Source organism: Pelophylax lessonae (assembly GCF_965119305.1).
Source record: "Pelophylax lessonae genome assembly, chromosome: 2".
In the NCBI taxonomy this organism is placed as follows: domain Eukaryota; kingdom Metazoa; phylum Chordata; class Amphibia; order Anura; family Ranidae; genus Pelophylax; species Pelophylax lessonae.
The window spans coordinates 273,502,704-273,522,444 of NC_138769.1; the positions used below are offsets into that span (position 1 = coordinate 273,502,704).

Genomic DNA, 19,741 nt, shown 5'->3' on the forward strand with positions numbered 1-19,741 from the left:
CCCTCTTTTCCCCTAATACCTTCTATAAGGCATTACAAGCCATTATCAGTAAATACTTGTGGTTGGACAAACGACCCAGGACGTCTCATAAGACACTGACTAAACAGGTCAGGGTGGGTGGCCTGGGAGTCCCTGATGTGAGCGACTACCACATGGCGGCTATTTTGGCACAGTCTAAGTCCTGGTTCTCCAATGCTAATTTACCTCTGTGGTGCTCCCTAGAACAATCTTGTGTACCGCGACTGACTTTAACTGACCTGGTGCTAGCCTTAACTTTGTCTAGTAGGAAGCCGTCAGACTCACACCCTACCATCTCCGCTACGCTGCAGGCCTGGAAATATTTCTGGGAGAAAGGCTCCAAGTCAAGTGATCTCCATCACATGTCTATCCCATTGTCCACATTACAGGCACTCTCACCAGACCTGTCTGTGACTCATTGGGGTAAATATGGACTATTCCCAATCTCAGACCTGCACTCTCAATCTAAGCTCATCCATTCTCAGATTTCTGCACTAGATTCCCAGACTTTAAGACGGAATATCTGACGTGCAAATGTATCTCACATATCGTACAGACCTTACCTGAATTATATATTCCGTTCCCTCAACATATTTATTCACATTGCTTCACTAGCCCCTCCAACAATCATGGTATTAGTATTTTTTACAACTCCATGCAAGATCGCTCGACTTTTGTTAAGACATCTCACCAATTGAAGTGGGAAGATGACCTGAACAGATCATTTTCCGAGGCGCAGTGGCAGAAAGCATTTAGACTGAATTACTCACTGACTAGGTGCGCAAACTTCAGGGAGGGTGCAATGAAAATACACTTACGATGGTATAGAACCCCGTACATTGTGGCGAAGTTCCAACTCTCTTACTCTAATCTGTGCTGGAGAGGATGCGGACAGGTGGGGACACTGTTTCATATGTTATGGTCATGCCTGTCACTGAGGAGCTACTGGTCCTCGGTGCACAGACTGATAGCGGAGGTCACTGTCATCTTAAACAAATTAAATCCTGAACAAGCACTATTGGGCATTGAACTGGATTGGTACCTGCCGCTATGCAGAGTGGTTGTGCAACATATTTTATATGCAGCTAGATTGGTAATAGCTCATCACTGGAAGAGCAATGTCTCACCCTCACTTCGTGAAGTTGTTCAAATTGTGGATGAATCTTATGAATATGAAAGTATCCTGTCGTGTTCCACTTTCACATTTCAACGTTTTCAAGATAGATGGAAATTGTGGGAGGCCTATGGGGCTTCTTAAGAGGTCTGCTCTACACTCTACTGCTTTATTTACCTTCACAGTATGCTCTTTTCCACCCTTTTCTTTTTCATTTTCTGTGTTTATTACCTCCCCTTGTACAGGGCTTGGGCGTGGGTGACCCTGCGTGGTGAGTAATGTTCCCAATTGGGTGCCACGTGGGAGCCGAACATGCCGAAGAACTGCCGCCACTCAGTTTCTGTGAGTGAGCATAGATGCGTTACTATTTGCCTGATAGAAATCTGATAAACTGTTGTGACTTGGTTTATATTCACGTAGAATTAAGAATGTTTATGGATGGTTGTTGTCCATCCAGAGTTACCTGCTCTATTTGTTCACGTGTACATGGCATATCTTATTTGCACTTTGTTACAAGCCTTGTATTTTTGAAAATCCAATAAAAATTACTTAAAAAAAAAAAAGAATGTAAAAAATATTTTTTTTTTTCAAAATTGTCGCTCTTTTTTCAAAAATTAAAAATCGCACAGGTGATCAAATACCACCAAAAGAAAGCTCTATTTGTGGGGGAAAAAATAACATAAATTTAATTTGGGTACAGCATCGCACGACCGTGCAATTGTCCGTTAAAATAACAGTGCCAAATCGCAAAATATAGCCTAGTCAGGAATGGGGTAAAATCTTCTGGTCTTAAAGCGGTTAAAAATACGCTCATTGAGAATTTTTTTTGGCAAAGACATGTAGCTAAATACATTTTGGCCTAAATATATGACAATAATTGAATATATTGGATATTTTTTAACTGTCTAAGTAGAAAATGTCATTTTCACACTTTTTTTATTAATATTGCAAAAAATGAAAAGCGCAGAGGTGATCAAACACCACCAAAAGAAAGCTCTGTTTGTGGGAAAAAAAGGACGTAAATTTTGTTTGGGTACGGCGTTGCATGACCGCGCAATTGTCAGTTAAATTTGCGCAGTGCCAAGTTGCAAAAAGTGGCCTGGACGTGAAGCAGGAAAATCCTCTGGTGGTAAAGTGGTTAAAGACCACAACATACAGGGGTATACAATGTACTCACACACACACCATAGGTTGAACTGGATGTCTTTTTTCAACCTCACAAACTATGTACTATGTAAAGGAGACTGCACATGCGTAAAGCACAGCAACAAAACACTGATTTACTTTGCAACATTCAACTCTAGTGTTCTCTTTATTTGAATGGATTATCTATGGTCCACCTCTTTCCTATTTCTCAAGAGAAGGCAGATTATTTTTACACCTTTTAAGCCTAGTTAAAGCCGAAATCTACAAACCTGTAGATACAGGTCTGTCCGCTATTTCCTCCTCTCGGCATCTTAAGTTTCAGAATGCACTGTTTTAATAATATGTTAGCATATTGTATGTTATTTACATTGCATACATGCAAATAGATGCATAGATGTAAACAGATCTATCCATATTAGCTTTTGATTCTTTCTTAAGAAATCTTTACAAATACTGCAACTGATATATTTTCAAGAAGTTATTTTTTCTACAAGCTCTTTCAGGGGGAGAAAGCTTTCCCGCTGTAAAGAAAACACTATCTGAAAGACTTGGAAAGAAGATCTCATCACCTGGTATTGCTCCTGATGCCCACCATAAAAAAAGTATGTCCCATAGTTACAAAATATTGTTGTACAGTTTGTGTAGGTTTAAATACTGTCCTTAATTAGAATTACACACATTTCATGATTAGACTGCTTGTGTTTTGATATGCAATCTGTCCTTTAGAAAACCTCATTAATAGAGGACTAATGTCAATGGTATGGTGTATGTAGAAATATTAAAGGATAAGTTAATTCTTCTGCACTGTATTTAGGATGTGACGTGTTCAGCAACCACCCTGACTTGTCCTTCCCTTTGACAGTGGGCGGGGGTTTCTCTCCACAGGTGCTGTCACATTTGAATAAAATTGGCACGGCTGTGCCGGGCCCCACCCACCCAGTCGCATCATTCATTAACTGTAATCTGTAAATTAAGAAACTAAAAGTCCCATCCCACCCTAGCAGATGGCTTGTAGTTCTCAATGGACTGGGAGGACATCCATTGAGAACTCCTAGTCCATTGACATCCTCCAACTTTCAACAGAAAGCCCATACAGAGGCAAGAAAGCTGGGGGATGCTGGCCTGAAATTGCAACCACGATCCACTGATCACAGGTATGATACTTTGCAGGCTTTTAGGTGCCGTAGTTTGTCATCTTTTTAAGGGTGTGCAAAATGTAAAATTCTGACATGTTTGCTATCTCTTTATTTGGCGTAACATCATCTTTTATATTTGACCAAAAAATGGGTTTTATATTGTGTTTGTGTGGGGGCGTGTCCGGCCGGCGAGTGATATGGCCGCTTAACGAGTGAGCTCTAGAAGCCTCTATCATACAGCAGCTCACAGCAACAAGCGGAACGAGTGATTATCGCCCGAACTCACCTCCTCAGCAACCCGATCACTGGCAGCGTTATGTCCAATCGACGGAAGGCAAATAAACCTCCCCAGCGCCTGACCGACTTTTTCCCTGCGGCTCTGATGCGCGGTAAGCAAGATGGCGCCGGACCCAGCGCGGCACTCGGCACCCACCAGCCTGGGGGAGAATTTGTTCAGGATAATGGGAACCTCACAGGCATAGGGGCCCTAGAAGAGTGCTCTCCACCCTCCTCTCCCACTACTTCTAGCCCAGCTAAGTCAAATCAGCGTACGGGGGGTAAAGCCCAGACCCCTAGGCCGCATAGTTCACCAGGCCTCACCATAGAGATGTTTCCTGCCTCTGACCAAGCCATTTCTGAATCAACTATGAAGAATATGCTTCTCTCCTTAAGGAGCACCCTCCAAGCAGACTTTTATGCCATGTTCTCATCCCTGCATGACATTGTTCAGACACATGCTGACAAGATGACACTTAGAATCTAAAATGGCAGACCTCTATTCTGCCCATAACAATTTGGTAGATGCTTATACTGACCAAGAAAGTGAATTACGTCTCCAAAAAAAAATAGCTGACCTAGAGGATCGATCTAAAAAAATAACAATATTAAATTTAGAGGGATCCCTGAATCTATACCCCACAGTGACCTGACTATGTGCAACGCTTGATGAAGGCCCTCATCCTGTCATTAAGCGATATTAAATTGTGTGTGGATAGGGCACATTCCTAAACCCAAATTTCTTCCGGACACGGCACCCAGAGATACCTTAGCACGCATACACTTATTACCACGTCAAAGAGCGTATCATGATGGCGGCTAAACAGTCTGGCAGTGCCTGATGAATTTATTGGCATCTCTCTTTATACAGACATTTCCCAATAAACAGCTCTGAACCGCAGGAAACTAGCTCCGCTCACCAAAATCTTGCGCAATAACAAGGTGATCTATAAATGGGGTTTCCCCACGAAACTCCTGATTACTTAGAACGGGAAGACCTACCCAGTATATAGCGTGGCTGATGATCGCTCATATTTTACTCCTCCTTTGGAACGTCTACAGTCTGAATGGTCCTAAATTTCTATGCAGCTTCTCAAGATATCGTCTCTGTGACCCTCCTCACTTCTCCAGAGGTCTGCTGAGAGCCCACCTACCTACCACCTGATTATTTTTTTATCCTCCCTTTTTCCTCTATTGTCCATTTTTTATGGGCTCAGGCCCTTTTTTTCCTCTCACAGTTATAAGTTAAAGTGTGGTCTGCTCCGTACGTTGCTGAGCATCACTATGCCCCCCTCGGCCGCAGTGGCTCTAGTAGCCGCCCCTCATGTCTGTCTTTTTTTCAGGCTTTTCTTATATGTGTGGTGTCTCTCTTGTATGTCTTTGTTGTCTCCCTTTCCCTTTGCAGCTCCTCTACTACAACTCTCCACCTGCCTGTATTCAAATCACCTCTCCAACATCGCAAGCTTGAAGATCTCGGCAGTACCACTGTCTTGCGGAACTAGACGTCCTCCCTGTGCTCCATTCGCTTATAATATTTTGCTACTGAACTTCTCTCTGCTTTTTTTTTTTTTTTTTAAAGGCCCCACAGGCGTTAAAGGCCCAATGGCTATTTCTCGTTTATACCTTCCAATATGCCCCTACTTGTAGTCTCCCTTAATGTGAAAGGTCTCAACAGCCCTTACAAAAGATCAGCGTTAATGAAAGAAGCCAGGTCCCACAAAGCAGATGTTCTTTTCATTCACAAATCCCATTTTGCGGCCCATACATGCCCCAAGGTGTCTTTCCCATGTTTCCCTCATGTGTATATGGCAAATGGCCCGAAGAAAGCTTGTGGCGTATTCATAGCCGTCAGAGACTCAGTATCCTTTTATGAATATTAAAACCGTTGCTGACCCTGAAGGAAGGTACATTATACTGGTTTGCAGAATTAACAACAGTGTCTTCATTTTACTCAATCTTTATGCCCCAAACACGAAACAGAGAAAGTTCTTGATCCCGCTACTCTCTGAAACTATGAAGCTTGTACAAGGCACCCTCATCATAGGAGGAGATTTCAACTCTGTCCTGGATCCTATTATGGATTCCACCTCCCACACCAGACGACTGATTCCCTCCATTGTACCCCTACTAAATACGCACAAATTATATGATGTATGGCGATGTTTTCATGGCTCTAAAAAAAACTTCACTTTTATGTCCGCAGCGCATTCCTCATACTCCCCCATAGATCTTTTTCTTACAACAAAGAGAGCTTTGCAGAGTGTGATTAATGTGAAAATTGGTACAATTTATTGGTCGGAGCATGCACCGATTGTGTTAGAGTTTGAATATCAGATGTGCAACTCTCCCCCTCCCTTATGGAGATTGAACTCTACTCTGCTGACTGACGAGACATTGTGCCAACAAATCTTAATGGAACATAGCAACTCTTTTGAGTATAATGATAGCCCATATGTTGATAGATTCAGATTGTGGAATGCCTATAAAGCTTATATGCGAGGTGTCCTGATTAAAATGTCCTCTGTGCTACGCAAAAAGAGGAGGAGGCAGGTTGAGGACTTGCTGTTCTCTATTGACACCAAGGAACAGGAAAATAAAATCAATCCTTCTCCCCATCTCACCCAAACTCTAGTGTCCGAAAGGCAGGCTCTTAGACGAAAATCATCTTAAGTTTATGAAAACTCGATTCTATGCCCTCCACGACAGAGCAGGAGCTTGGCTGGCTAGGAGGGTCAAATCTAAACAAATTAAGCAAAAAATTACATCCCTGACCTATCCTATCCCAGCTAACCTTCTGACCAACCCGAAGGACATAGCAGATGCCTTTGCGCCTTACTACCAAACACTATACGATCTCCGTAACGACAAACTAACACCACAACCTACGCCTGAGCTTATTAATGCCTTTTTATCTAAAACTACTTTACCAACCCTTCCTGCAGATTTGCTACATTCTATATCACAGCCTATTACGTCTCAGGATATTTGTTCCGTTATCTCAAAACTTCCTAACAACAAATCACCTGGTGAGGAAGGGTTCTCCAATGAATACTACAAGTGTTTTTCCTCTGAAATAGCACCTTGTTTGCAGTCCATCTTCTCCCTTGCCTCCTCCTCTGCTTCATTTCCTCCTGACATGTTAAGGGCTGTAATAGTCACAATACCTAAGCCTAATAAGGACCCCACACTCCCGGCCAACTATAGACCTATATCACTCCTGAATGTTGACGTTAAGATTTATGCCAAACTGTTAGCTCTCAGAAGGTACTCCTCCTTTTGATACACCCTAATCAGGTGGGATTTGTCGACAAGCCCCTGATGCCACCAGACGTCTCCTTAACTTGATATCCCAGGTTGGACCCTCTCGGACGCCTTCTCTGCTGCCTTCTCTGCTCTCATCTTTAGATGCGGAGAAGGCATTCGACAGGGTCCACTGGGGCTACCTCCAACAGGTACTTGATACATTTGGTATCAGAGATTGGTTGCAATCGGCTATTCTATCCCTCTATTCTAACCCTTCAGCTACCGTCCTCACTTGGGGTATTAAATCAAAACAGGTCCATATTACTAATGGCACCCGACAAGGCTGCCCACTCTCACCCATCATATTTACACTCCTCATAGAGCCTTTAGCCCAAAGAATTCGATCTTGCTCTCTTATCAAAGGCCTCTGCGTTGACGGCATAGAACACAAGATCAGCCTCTTTGCGGATGATGTTTTGCTCTTGCTGTCAAACCGGCTTCGTCCCTCCCAGCAACCTACGAACTAGTGCAGGAATTTAGCAAAGTTTTGTACTACAAATTGAACGCCAATAAATCCCAAATTCTAGGCCTTCAGATATCCTCTGTTCTCCAGAACTCACTATCACATAAATTTCCCTTTCCATGGGTCATGACCTCTTTAAGTTTCTTAGGCATTCAACTCACCCCGCTCACCTCACAATTGTATGACCATAATTTTAAGCCCTTACTCGATTCCCTACCCCAGTCACTTGCTTCCTTGAAAACCCAAGAACTCTCCGTAACGGGTAGAATTGCCACATTCAAAATGCTTATTCTTCCCAAACTTTACCTCTTCCGCACTTTAATAATTCCACTACCAAACCGCTTCTTTACGGCAATCCAAAGCATAATTACTAAATTTATATGGAACCATAAACCCTAGATGTTCTCTGGTCACTATGTCTCGACATAGGTCCATTGGGGTCGTTGGGGTGCCCAATATACTAGCGTATTACAAAGCGTGCGTCCTCGATCAACTTAAACATTGGTGGACGACTTCTCCCCAAAAATTTGGACGCATATAGAAGCCGCTACAACCCCTCATAAAAACCTACGACTATTACTACTAGCTATCAGACTGGGAGCTGTGCCCTCACCTTCATCTTCTCCTTCTATACAAATAGCCGCTCAAATATGGAAGGAGTTCCCGCTAAATCAATTCTCCTCCGAACTGGGACATAAAATCCCTATTCCAATATCCACTTTGAAGCATTTTATCCCCAACCTAGACTTAAGGCTATGGAGACGTAAGGACTCCCCACAAATGCACACGCATGATCTCTACCAAGGGAAAATCACTGTCCTCATATGCAGATCTGGTTAAAAAATTTAAACTACCCCCCAAGACGTTCCACACTTATCTCCAGATACGCTCATTTCTGCAATCACATCCTCTACCAATGCACCTTGAACTCGCTGTTTCCATTTAAAAGTGCTTTCAGGACCCCCTTGGTCCCTACAAAGGTATAACACTCTTTTATAAAGCCTACACCCAACAGGGCTCCTTCTCCAAGACAAACACTATGACAAAATGGCAAACCAGCCTTCAGAAAGTATTCCCGGGCCGGTCTTGGCAGAAGGCCTTTTCCTCTACCTACTCTGCCACTAAATGTGTCACTCATTGGGAATATCTTAAACTGACCCATCACTGGTATTTAACTCCGTATAGGCTGTCCAAAATCTACCCCCCTCTTCCGGCCTTGTGTTGGAGGAATTGCGGGGAACAAGGTACCTTATTTCACATTATGTGGACTTGTTTGTCATTCAGATCCTTCTGGAATAAATTTTTTCTCTTACGTCCTCCGACAGTCGCCGCCTCTTCATATTCGTCACATATGGGGTATTAGACTTTGCTCCGAAGGAGTAGCTAGGCAACAGAATATGTTAACAATAAAGCTTTAACATATCCCACCCTCAAGGGGTGGTCCCCTCAGTCAATACCCTCCTACTTCCTGCAACCATATCTCAGTTTTAATGTCTAGCTTGTCAGGAGTGGCTGGCTCTCTCTGTGCTGGGACTTTTTGTCCCAGACTCTTTCTTCTTTTTGATATTTTGTTTGAGTTTTCTCTCTACCTTTACTTAGCTGTTATTTTTGTCAGCATTAGTTAGTTCTTCGGACGAAGAGGATCATGCGGACTGGGTCTCGGGCTGATCCCCCTGGTCGCAGGTCGTGGGTCAGTGGCTTCCCAGTCTGCCATCGAGCGTTCAGCCAGGTAACGCTCCTGGCACGGTGAACGACCCATCCCTGTTCGGTGCAGGGATGATTGGTGAGGTGGCTACCTCACCGGACGCTGTGCGGTTTCTGAACCGCCATTGTGTGCGTCTTGAATTGCGACTCTCCCTGCCTCATGTGCAGCGGCTTGTTCGCCTGTGCGGGTTCCCCACGCCATGTGAGGTAAGTGTATCTATGTGGGGACCTGTCTGCCTGGGGGGGGTCTCAGTCTGGGACTGTGTAACCTGCCTTTAATCACACTGCTTGTCTCCCTATATCTCGGCTGCATGCTGTGGGCTGCAAGGGGGGGGGGGAGCTGTATGACACTGAGTATGTCAGGCTGGGCAGTGTGAGGAGCTGTGTGCTGTGGGGCATGTTTTTAATGGCATGTTGGGGCATATACAGCGATCGCTGCGGCGATCTAACATGTATCCATATAATGGGATAATATTGTGTGTGATTTTATGCACTGTGGAGCGGCGATTTCGGCGCCAAACGGCGCCATTTTACCGGCGCCCGCTCCGGCCGCATGGTTTACATGCACGGCGGCCATTTTCTTGTAGCCTCCATAGGCTTCCATAGAGCGCCCTGGCAGCATCACTTCCTCTCTCCTGGAAGCACCGATCGAGGCAGCAGCAGCAGCGGAGTCTCCTCAGGTTTTATCCTTCTATTCCTGTGTTCCATTGCCTGTATTCAGTCTGTATATTCCCTGTGGGGGTCTCATTGTGCCTGAGTGTGGTGCGGTGGGCTGCGCTTGCCGCGCTTGCTGTAAGGGGGCAGTTAACCCTTGGTTGTCTGGCATACAGGGGCAATGGATTCTCAGGAGGGCAAGTTTCCCACAGTATTGGTGGAAAGCCAGGGGACCGCTGTTTCCCCCCCAGGGGGGGATTTGGCCACGATTGTGGCTGGCCTTGCTGCACAGGTGCAAATGCTGGTGGCTGCTCAATCTACTAAACGGCCCAGAGTTGCTCTGTCCTCTGATTCTGAGGGTGAAGGTGATGGGGCTGTTCTGGCGGGGACCCCCCTATCGGGGTCCCGCTCCTCTCTTGATCTAGTGGGGTCTGAGGTAGAGGCTGAAGTTGAGGGGGTTGATAATTCTCCCCCTGGCTCGCCTGAAGAGCTTGCAATCATGGATGAGTTGATTGCTTCCATTAAGCAGACGCTACGTTTGCAGGACGAGGTGTGTCCCCCAGCTGCCTTGGCGGCTTATGGGACGCAGAGAAAACGCAGGACGCCGCAGGTTTTTCCCTGCAATGCTGATTTTCAGCGCGCTGTTAAGGACCAATGGCGCGATTTGCGCAAGCCTTTTGCGGTACCAAGTAAATTTAAGCTGCGTTATCCTTTCTCGCCTGCCACTGATGAACGGTGGTGTGTGCCTCCGCCAGTGGATCATGCTATTGCGGTTTTGAACAAAGCCACTGCGATCCCTGCAGAGGGATCCCCTGTTTTCCGTGATGCCACGGATAGGAGACTGGAGTCTCTTGCCCGTCATACTTATTCTGTTACGGGTTCTATGCTTAAGGCTCTGTTTGCTTCTCTCATGGCGGCCCAGGCGATCGCAAGTTGGACGCAGATGCTTAGGCGCGTCCTAGTGGCCGATTCGGCCTCGGCGGCGACCCTGGATATGGTGGATCAGATCCACCAGGGTGTCATGTATCTGTGTGATGCGGACCTGGACCTGATTCCGTTGGCCGCGCGTGTGCACAGCGTGGCGGTGTTGTCTCGCCGCCTGGTTTGGTTGAAATGTTGGTCGGTGGACCAATCTTCACGTAAAACCTTAGCCAATCTGCCTTATGATGGGTCTCGCCTTTTTGGGGAGTCCCTGGATGTGTTGATTAAGGGGATTACCGGGGGTAAGAGCACTCTCTTGCCCCATTTCCCCAAGGCTAAGGGGGCTTCTGGGAAGAAGCATGCTCATTTTCGGCCCCCTCAGGGGTCCTTTCGTGCCTTTCGGCCGCACTACAAGGGCAAACCGTTCAAGGGCCAGGGCTCTCAGAAGAAACCCTGGTCTGGGAAACAGAAGTCCGGCCAATCCGGACCTGCGGCCCATAACAGTTCGGCCTGAAGGGGCGCCCTCACCCGGTTTTGGGGTGGGGGGACGCTTGCTCGGTTTTCTTCAGCCCTGGTTGGCCCGTGTGCGGGACAGATGGGTTCTGGAAATCGTTCGATCTGGTTACAAGATCGAGTTTCTCTCTCGGCCAGAGAGCAGATTTTTTCCCTCAAATCTACAACTGTCTCCAGAGCGCCTGCGGGATCTGCACCTGGCGGTGCGGGACCTGAGGGCTCAGGGAGTGGTGGTTCCGGTGCCTCATCGGGACAGATTTCGGGGGTTTTATTCCAATCTGTTCACCGTGCCCAGAAAGGAGGGCAAGGTTCGTCCTATTCTGGACTTGAAAGCTCTGAACCGCTCTGTGCGGGTTCGCAAGTTCCGCATGGAATCCCTGCGCTCGGTGGTGGCTGCCCTGGTTCCGGGGGAATTCATGGCCTCCATCGATTTGAAGGATGCGTATCTTCACATCCCCATATTCGAGGGTCATCAGAGATACCTTCGATTTGCCATTGCGGACGATCACTACCAGTTCGTGGCGTTGCCCTTTGGGCTCGCCTCGGCTCCGCGGGTCTTCACCAAGGTGCTTGCACCGGTTCTGGCATTATTGAGAGCCCAGGGCATTTCTGTCCTGGGGTATCTGGACGACATTCTGATTCGGTCTGCGACCAGTCAGGGTCTGGAGAAGGCCCTGTCTGTCACGATGCAAACTCTGCAGGAGTTCGGTTGGACGATAAATGTTCCAAAGTCGACACTGAGTCCGTCGGTTCGTCTTCCCTAACTGGGAATGATACTGGACTCGGTGCAGGCGAAGGTCTTCCTGCCGGAAGACAAACTCAGGACTCTTCAGGAGGAAGTCAGGTCCCTCAGGGACGTTCCGAACTCGTCTCTGCGGACGTGTATGAGATGTCTGGGATTGATGGTCTCGGCTTTCGAGGCGATTCCTTTCGCGCAGTTTCACACGCGGGGTCTCCAGGCGGAGATCTTGTCCAAGTGGGACGGGCGACCTCAATCTCTGGATCTTCAGATCTCGTTGAGTCATCGCACCAGGGAAAACCTTCTGTGGTGGCTCCAGTCCCCGTTGGTGTCCGGGGGCAAGTCGTTTCGTCCGATCTCGTGGACGATAATCACCACGGATGCCAGCCTGTCGGGCTGGGGTGGTGTTCTGGGCGTTCTGTCCGCCCAGGGGACCTGGTCGGAGGGGGAGTCTTCCCTCCCGATCAACATTCTGGAATTGCGTGCGATAAGGCTCTGTCTTCATCGCTGGACGGACCGGCTGCAGGGCTGCCCGGTTCGGGTGCAGACGGACAATGCCACGGCGGTGGCCTACATCAACCACCAAGGGGGCACCAGGAGTGCCCGAGCGGCTCGAGAAGTGGCCGACATTCTGTCTTGGGCCGAGACTCATGTCCCGGCGATAACGGCGGTTCACATTCCGGGAGTGGAGAACTGGCAGGCGGACTATCTGAGTCGCCAGACCCTGGATCAGGGGGAATGGTCTCTCCACCCGGCTGTCTTCCAGATGTTGTGCGCGAAGTGGGGTCTTCCAGATGTGGACCTGTTCGCGTCTCGCCTCAACTACAAGGTGAAGAGGTTCGTGGCAAGGACGCGCGACCCTCGGGCAGACGCGTCGGACGCGTTAGTGGCCCCGTGGCATCAGTACAGGCTGATGTACGCGTTTCCACCGATTCAGTTGCTGTCCCGGTTCCTTCGCAGGTTACACTCGGAACGCAGCACGGTGATTCTTGTGGCACCGGACTGGCCTCGCCGGTCCTGGTACGCAGACCTCGTGAATCTGGCGGTCGACGCCCCCTGGCGTCTGCCTCTTCGGGACGATCTACTGTCTCAAGGACCGATTTACCATCCTGCTTTACAGTCGCTGGCTTTGACGGCCTGGCTGTTGAGACCGAGGTCCTGAAGGAGAAGGGTCTCTCTCCAGAGGTTGTTCATACCTTGATCAACGCGAGGAAGTCTTCCTCGGAAAAGGTTTATTACCGTACTTGGAAGGCCTATTTTGCCTGGTGTGAGTCCAGGGGGTTTTCACCCCGCACGTACTCGGTTTCCCGTGTGCTGTCTTTCCTTCAGACGGGTGTCGATCAGCGTTTGGCGCTGGCTACGATAAAGGGTCAGGTGTCTGCGCTGGCCGTTCTGTTTCAACGTCCCGTGGCTTCCAACTCCTTGGTTGGCACTTTTATTCAGGGTGTGCGGCATCTGGTTCCTCCTAGGAGGGATCCTTTGCCCCCTTGGGACTTGAATCTAGTCCTGTCTGTGTTACAACGTGCTCCTTTTGAACAGATCAGGGAGATATCGTTGTCTATGTTGTCCAAAAAGGTCGCCTTTTTGGTGGCGATCACTTCGGCTCGCAGAGTGTCGGAACTGGCGGCTTTGTCCTGCAAGTCTCCGTACCTGGTTGTTCATTTGGATAAGGTGGTCTTGCGACCTAATCCTTCTTTTCTGCCGAAACGAGTTTCGGAATTCCATCTTAACGAGGATATTGTTTTGCCTTCGTTGTGCACGAAGCCTAAACATCCAAAGGAGGTGAGACTACATTCTCTGGATGTTGTTCGGGCGATTAGGGTTTACCTTAAATCGACTGAGTCTTTTCGAAAGACGGACTCCTTGTTTGTTCTTCCAGAGGGTCCTCGGAAGGGCATGGCGGCTTCCGCCTCTACCATTGCCAAATGGATCAGGCAGACCATTGAACAGGCCTATGCCTTGCAGGGGAAGGTTCCCCCTGTGCCTGTGAAGGCGCACTCTACTAGATCTCTGAGTACGTCTTGGGCCTGTCGTCATGGGGCTTCTGTGGCCCAGGTGTGTAAGGCGGCGACTTGGTCGACCGTACACACTTTCACAAAATTCTACGAAGTAGATGTTCAGGCATCGGCGGATGCTTCCTTTGGCCGCAAGGTTCTTAGTGCGGCTGTTCCCTAGGGTCCCTTGTTGGGGACTCCTGGCTGTTGGGATAAGTTTTGTATCCCCTGGTTTTTTGTCTTTTCCTGGGTTGTTGCTCCTGTTGAGCACTTATTTTTGCTGTTGCCCAGCTGGTTTCCTTCCTTTGGTAAGGTTCCTTTCTTTGATGTGGAGACTGCGTTGCCTTTCGGCGCGGATGCGTTTCCCACCCCTCATGTTTGCACTGCTTTGGGACGTCCCCATATGTGACGAATATGAAGAGGCGGCGACTGTCGGAGGACGTAAGAGAAAACGGAATTTTTGTAAAATCTTACCTGTAAAATTCCTTTCTCTGAGTCCTCCGACAGTCGCCGCCCCCGCCCCTCTTTTGGGGTTTGAATGTATACTCTACTGCTATTCCACTAAAACTGAGATATGGTTGCAGGAAGTAGGAGGGTATTGACTGAGGGGACCACCCCTTGAGGGTGGGATATGTTAAAGCTTTATTGTTAACATATTCTGTTGCCTAGCTACTCCTTCGGAGCAAAGTCTAATACCCCATATGTGACGAATATGAAGAGGCGGCGACTGTCGGAGGACTCAGAGAAAGGAATTTTACAGGTAAGATTTTACAAAAATTCCGTTTTTCCCTAATCTCTGACATCTGCAACCAACCTATTGATTCCAACCCGGAACTGGCCCTACTACACCTTAACATACACAGTTTTCAGTCCCAATATTGCCCAGTAATTATCCATCTCCTCCTAGCAGCCAAACTTATGATTACCAGACTATGGAAATCCACTAACTCTCCATCGGTAAAGGATACTGTTGTTACCTTGAATCAACAATGTGAAATGGAACACATATTATCACGCACCACCCTAACCACTAAATCTTTTCCCAGGAAATGGGATGTCTGGATCCATCATCCTAAATGCACAGTTAACATGTGATGTAGTTTTATTAAATCCAATTGACCTTCTGGTGGCTGGATAGCACCTATTATAATTACCCTCTTGTACCTCTGCTTCATAACCCACCTTCTATGCCCCCCCCTTGTGTCTCCCCTCCTCCCCTTAATCCTTCAGTTTTGCTCTTTGGTCTTCCCCGAAGCACAGATTCACTCTGTAGTGACAGTCCACATGCTAATTGAGTTTGACGTTCCTAAATTGTTGATGGGGCATCCCCCCCCTGGGACACAGTTTGGTCCCATTGGGGTGCCTAGGGTGGGGATGTCTACCTAGTTACCAGATGTTTAACATTGTACTTATGTGATATTTGCTGTACTAGACTGTTCCTCACTAATTGGCACTTGTTATCCTCTGACCATTGATTACTGTACAACATTCGGACTATGTCATTCCAGCTATTGTTTGACTGTTTTATTTGTTTAATTTTTCACTTAAAACTAATAAAAATGTATTGAAATTATATTGTGTTTGTGTGAGCTAAAATGCATTTAAGCATATTTTTTCCTGAACATATATGTTTGATGGCTGCACAAATATTGTGCGACATACAAAAATGCAACAGCCCCCATTTTATTCTCCAGGGCCTCTGTTTTCATTTAATATTTAGTGTTTGAGAGTTCTAAGTAATTTTTTAACAAACTATTCTTATTTTAACACATACTGTATGTGAAAAATGTCCGAATTGGTCTGGACAGCAAGTGGTTAATGTATTGTAAGAAAATGATATTACAATCAGTCAACAATCCTGTTTTTATCCATTTGAACAGTTGCTTGTGGGGATTTTTATGTCTGAATTTACACTCATCGGCCGTTTTATCAAGTACACCTGTTCAATTGCTTGCTAACACAAATTGGTAATCGGCCAATCACATGCCAGCCACTCAATGCATTTAGGCATTCCTTTTTTGTTTTTTTCTCGGGAGATCTACAATCAACTGCCAGACTGGGCAACGGGCTGGATAATTTAGATCCAATGGTTCCCCCAGCCCAGCAAGCGAGTGCATGCAGACCGCAGCTACCTGCTCGGTTGGCCATGACATAGCCTAACAGACAGAGGCTGGCCCGCGAGTTAAACATCTTAAAGTGTCACATACGAATGAGCTTGGGTCTGAGTTGAGCGGGCCCTTGGCCGACAGCTCCCCCAGTTTGGTGGGAAGGAGTTCTGTCTGGAGCATTACCTGCACCATGGAAGGGTAAGTACAGTCCTCTTACCAGAAGTTAAATGTTAAGGGCATATATGAATATGACCGCTCCAAAGGTCATGCAGCCAGGTAGAAAACCTTCCATAGAAACATAGAATGTGTCGGCAGATAAGAACCATTTGGCCCATCTAGTCTGCCCAATATATCTGAATCCTATGAATAGTCCTTGGCCCTATCTTATATGAAGGATAGCCTTATGCCTATCCCATGCATGCTTAAACTCCTTCACTGTATTTGCAGCTACCACTTCTGCAGGAAGGTTATTCCATGCATCCACTACTCTCTCAGTAAAGTAATACTTCCTCATATTACTTTTAAACCTTTGCCCCTCTAGTTTAAAACGGTGTCCTCTTGTGGTAGTATTTCTTCTTTTAAATATGCTCTCCTCCTTTACCGAGTTGATTCCCTTTATGTATTTAAAGGTTTCTATCATATCCCCTCTGTCTCTTCTTTCTTCCAAGCTATACATGTTAAGGTCCTTTAACCTTTCCTGGTAAGTTTTTTCCTGTAATCCATGTACTAGTTTAGTAGCTCTTCTCTGAACTCTCTCTAGAGTATCTATATCCTTCTGGAGATATGGCCTCCAGTACTGCGCACAATACTCCAAGTGAGGTCTCACCAGTGTTCTGTACAGCGGCATAAGCACTTCCCTCTTTCTACTGCTTATACCTCTCCCTATACATCCAAGCATTCTGCTGGCATTTCGTGCTGCTCTATTACATTGTCCTCCCACCTTTAAGTCTTCTGAAATAATTACTCCTAAATCCCTTTCCTCAGATACTGAGGTCAGGACTGTGTCAAATATTCTATATTCTGCCCTTGGGTTTTTACGCCCCAGGTGCATTATCTTGCACTTATCCACATTAAATTTCAGTTGCCAGAGTTCTGACCATTCTTCTAGTTTTCCTAAATCCTTTTCCATTTGGCATTTCCCTCCAGGAACATCAACCCTGTTACATATCTTTGTGTCATCAGCAAAAAGACAAACCTTACCATCGAGGCCTTTTGCAATATCACTTATGAAGATATTAAACAAAATTGGTCCCAGTACAGATCCCTGAGGTACCCCACTGGTAACATGACCTTGTTCTGAATGTTCTCCATTGACTACAACCCTCTGTTGTCTGTCACTCAGCCACTGCCTAATCCACTCAACAATATGGGAGTCCATGTTCAATGACTGTAGTTTATTGATAAGTCTTCTATGTGGGACAGTGTCAAAAGCCTTACTAAAATCTAGATATGCAATGTCTACTGCACCTCCACCGTCTATTATTTTAGTCACCCAGTCAAAAAAATCTATAAGATTTGTTTGACATGATCTCCCTGAAGTAAACCCATGTTGTTTTTCATCTTGCAATCCATGGGATTTAAGATGTTCCACAATTCTATCCTTTAATAGGGTTTCCATTAATTTGCCTACTATTGATGTCAGACTCACTGGTCTATAGTTGCTCGATTCCTCCCTACTACCTTTTTTGTGAATGGGCACGACATTTGCCAATTTCCAATCTTCCGGGACGACTCCTGTTACTAATGATTGGTTAAATAAATCTGTTAATGGTTTTGCCAGCTCACCACTAAGCTCTTTTAATAAATTTGGGTGTATCTCATCAGGACCCTGTGACTTATTTGTCTTCACTTTAGACAACAATCTTAGAACGTCTTCCTCTGTAAAGACACATGCATCAAACGATTCATTAGTCATCCTTTCAAGTGGAGGTCCTTCTCCTTCTTTTTCTTCTGTAAAAACTGAACAGAAGTATTCATTAAGGCAGTCGGCTAGCCCTTTATTCTCTTCTAAATACCTTCCGTCCTTTGTTTTTAATTTAGTTATTCCTTGTTTTAATTTCCTTTTTTCATTTATATATCTGAAGAATGTCTTATCCCCCTTTTTCATAGACTGAGCTAGTTTTTCTTCTGCCTGCGCTTTAGAAGTTCTTATAACTTGCTTGGCCTTTTTCTGCCTAATCTTGTAGATTTCCTTATCACAGTTCCTTATCCTTCCAATCACAGTTCACCTTTCCCCAAGCTGGAAGTTTTTGTCACCATTTTTTGCACTTTATTCATGGACTTATAATATGGACGTTTATTGCACATTGGTGTATCACTAGTCACCTTCTGGACATTTTTTGTTTTACACGATTTGAATACGTTTTCATTTTTTTGCATTATATTGCATTTTTGGTTTATTTGTTTACATCATTTTGTATGTTGCACATATGCACTAGGGCAGCGCACCTGATTTCTTTACCTATTCTACAACATACACTCTAAGGTAGCAGCACACCCTATATTGAATCAGCGCACTTTCCTACCCACCACATAAGTACAGTCCTCCCTCTCTCCTTTTGGTGGGTTTCTTTGGGGTAGATGCGAGTAACCTCCAGGTATGGTCGGACCTGCCTGCAAGTTCCCTCCTCCCATCCTTAAATCCCTCACTGTGCTGGGCTTGCCACACTCCCTTTCCCCCCTGTCTGGAACTAGAATCTGCTGGGGGTCCCAGGGTAGATAATGCAACAGAGACCCCCTGGGGGCTCCCCCCGCTATCCCCACTCTGTAAGGATCCGGGAATAGTGTGTGTCGTGCCCTGGTAGTCTGGAGGGGTCCCATTGTAGGAGACCCCCTAGATGCATGCCCTGCTTTTTTCCAGTGTGGGTATAGTGCAGGGGGGTCCAAGTACAGAGACCTAGGCATAGTGCACAGCAGAGTCCTCCCCTAAGTGTGTGTCCTACCTTCGGGGGGGGGGGATCCCCTTGGAGAAGGTGCAGCATTGCAGAGGGCCATTTTCCCCTAGTTTGGCTGGTCTTGGGTTGGTGGCTATTTTTCCTTAGTCTGCGAGATGCTGGAGACAACTGAAGTCCCTGTTATCTCTTTCCCTCTGCTGATAGGTACCCTAAGCCTTGAGGGGATCCTTTAGTGGTGCCAAAAGATAGTTTTTGTACTGCAAAGTCTTCCTTTCCTTTATGGAGCCTCAGGGTCCCATGGTTTCACTGACGGCGGTCCTGCAGTCCTTAGTGTCCCGGGTGGAAGTGGCATGTGGGCAAAGGCCCAGGAGGAAGTGTCCCCCGCCTTCCCCCTGCTCAGGCGGTCTCATCTGATTCTAAACCTGATGCCACTGTGGACGCGGGCCGTCCAGGGGGGCTTAATATCACACCCCCAGATCCATCCTATAGTGAGGATGATTCCTCCATGGTTGCAGCAGCGAATGAAAAAGCGCTAGTAGACACACTTATCACTGCAGTGCTTGAGACTTTAAAAATGGAGGATGCAGCTGATATAGCCTTGGACGTGGCTTTGTTGTTTGATGTGCACAAGTCACATCGTACTCCAAAGGTGTTTCCTTATGTGCCCTATTTTGACAGGTTTTCCTGAAAGGAATTTAGAGGACCAGTTATTCCATGGGCTGCAGTTTATTTGTGATGCAGCTTTGGATACAGCTCCT

General features: G+C 46.5%; 1 protein-coding gene across 2 annotated transcripts in view; it reads left to right on the plus strand.

Annotated features, from left to right (window-relative positions):
* LOC309545901 (zinc finger CCCH domain-containing protein 11A-like) overlaps positions 1–19,741 on the plus strand; it is a 761,634-nt gene that overhangs the window by 503,892 nt on the left and 238,001 nt on the right. For both annotated transcript variants that reach the window (XM_082245323.1, XM_082245324.1), the window contains one exon: positions 2,773–2,880. In XM_082245323.1, coding sequence (XP_082101449.1) covers positions 2,773–2,880 — 108 coding nt within the window. The remainder of the gene's footprint in view (positions 1–2,772; positions 2,881–19,741) is intronic.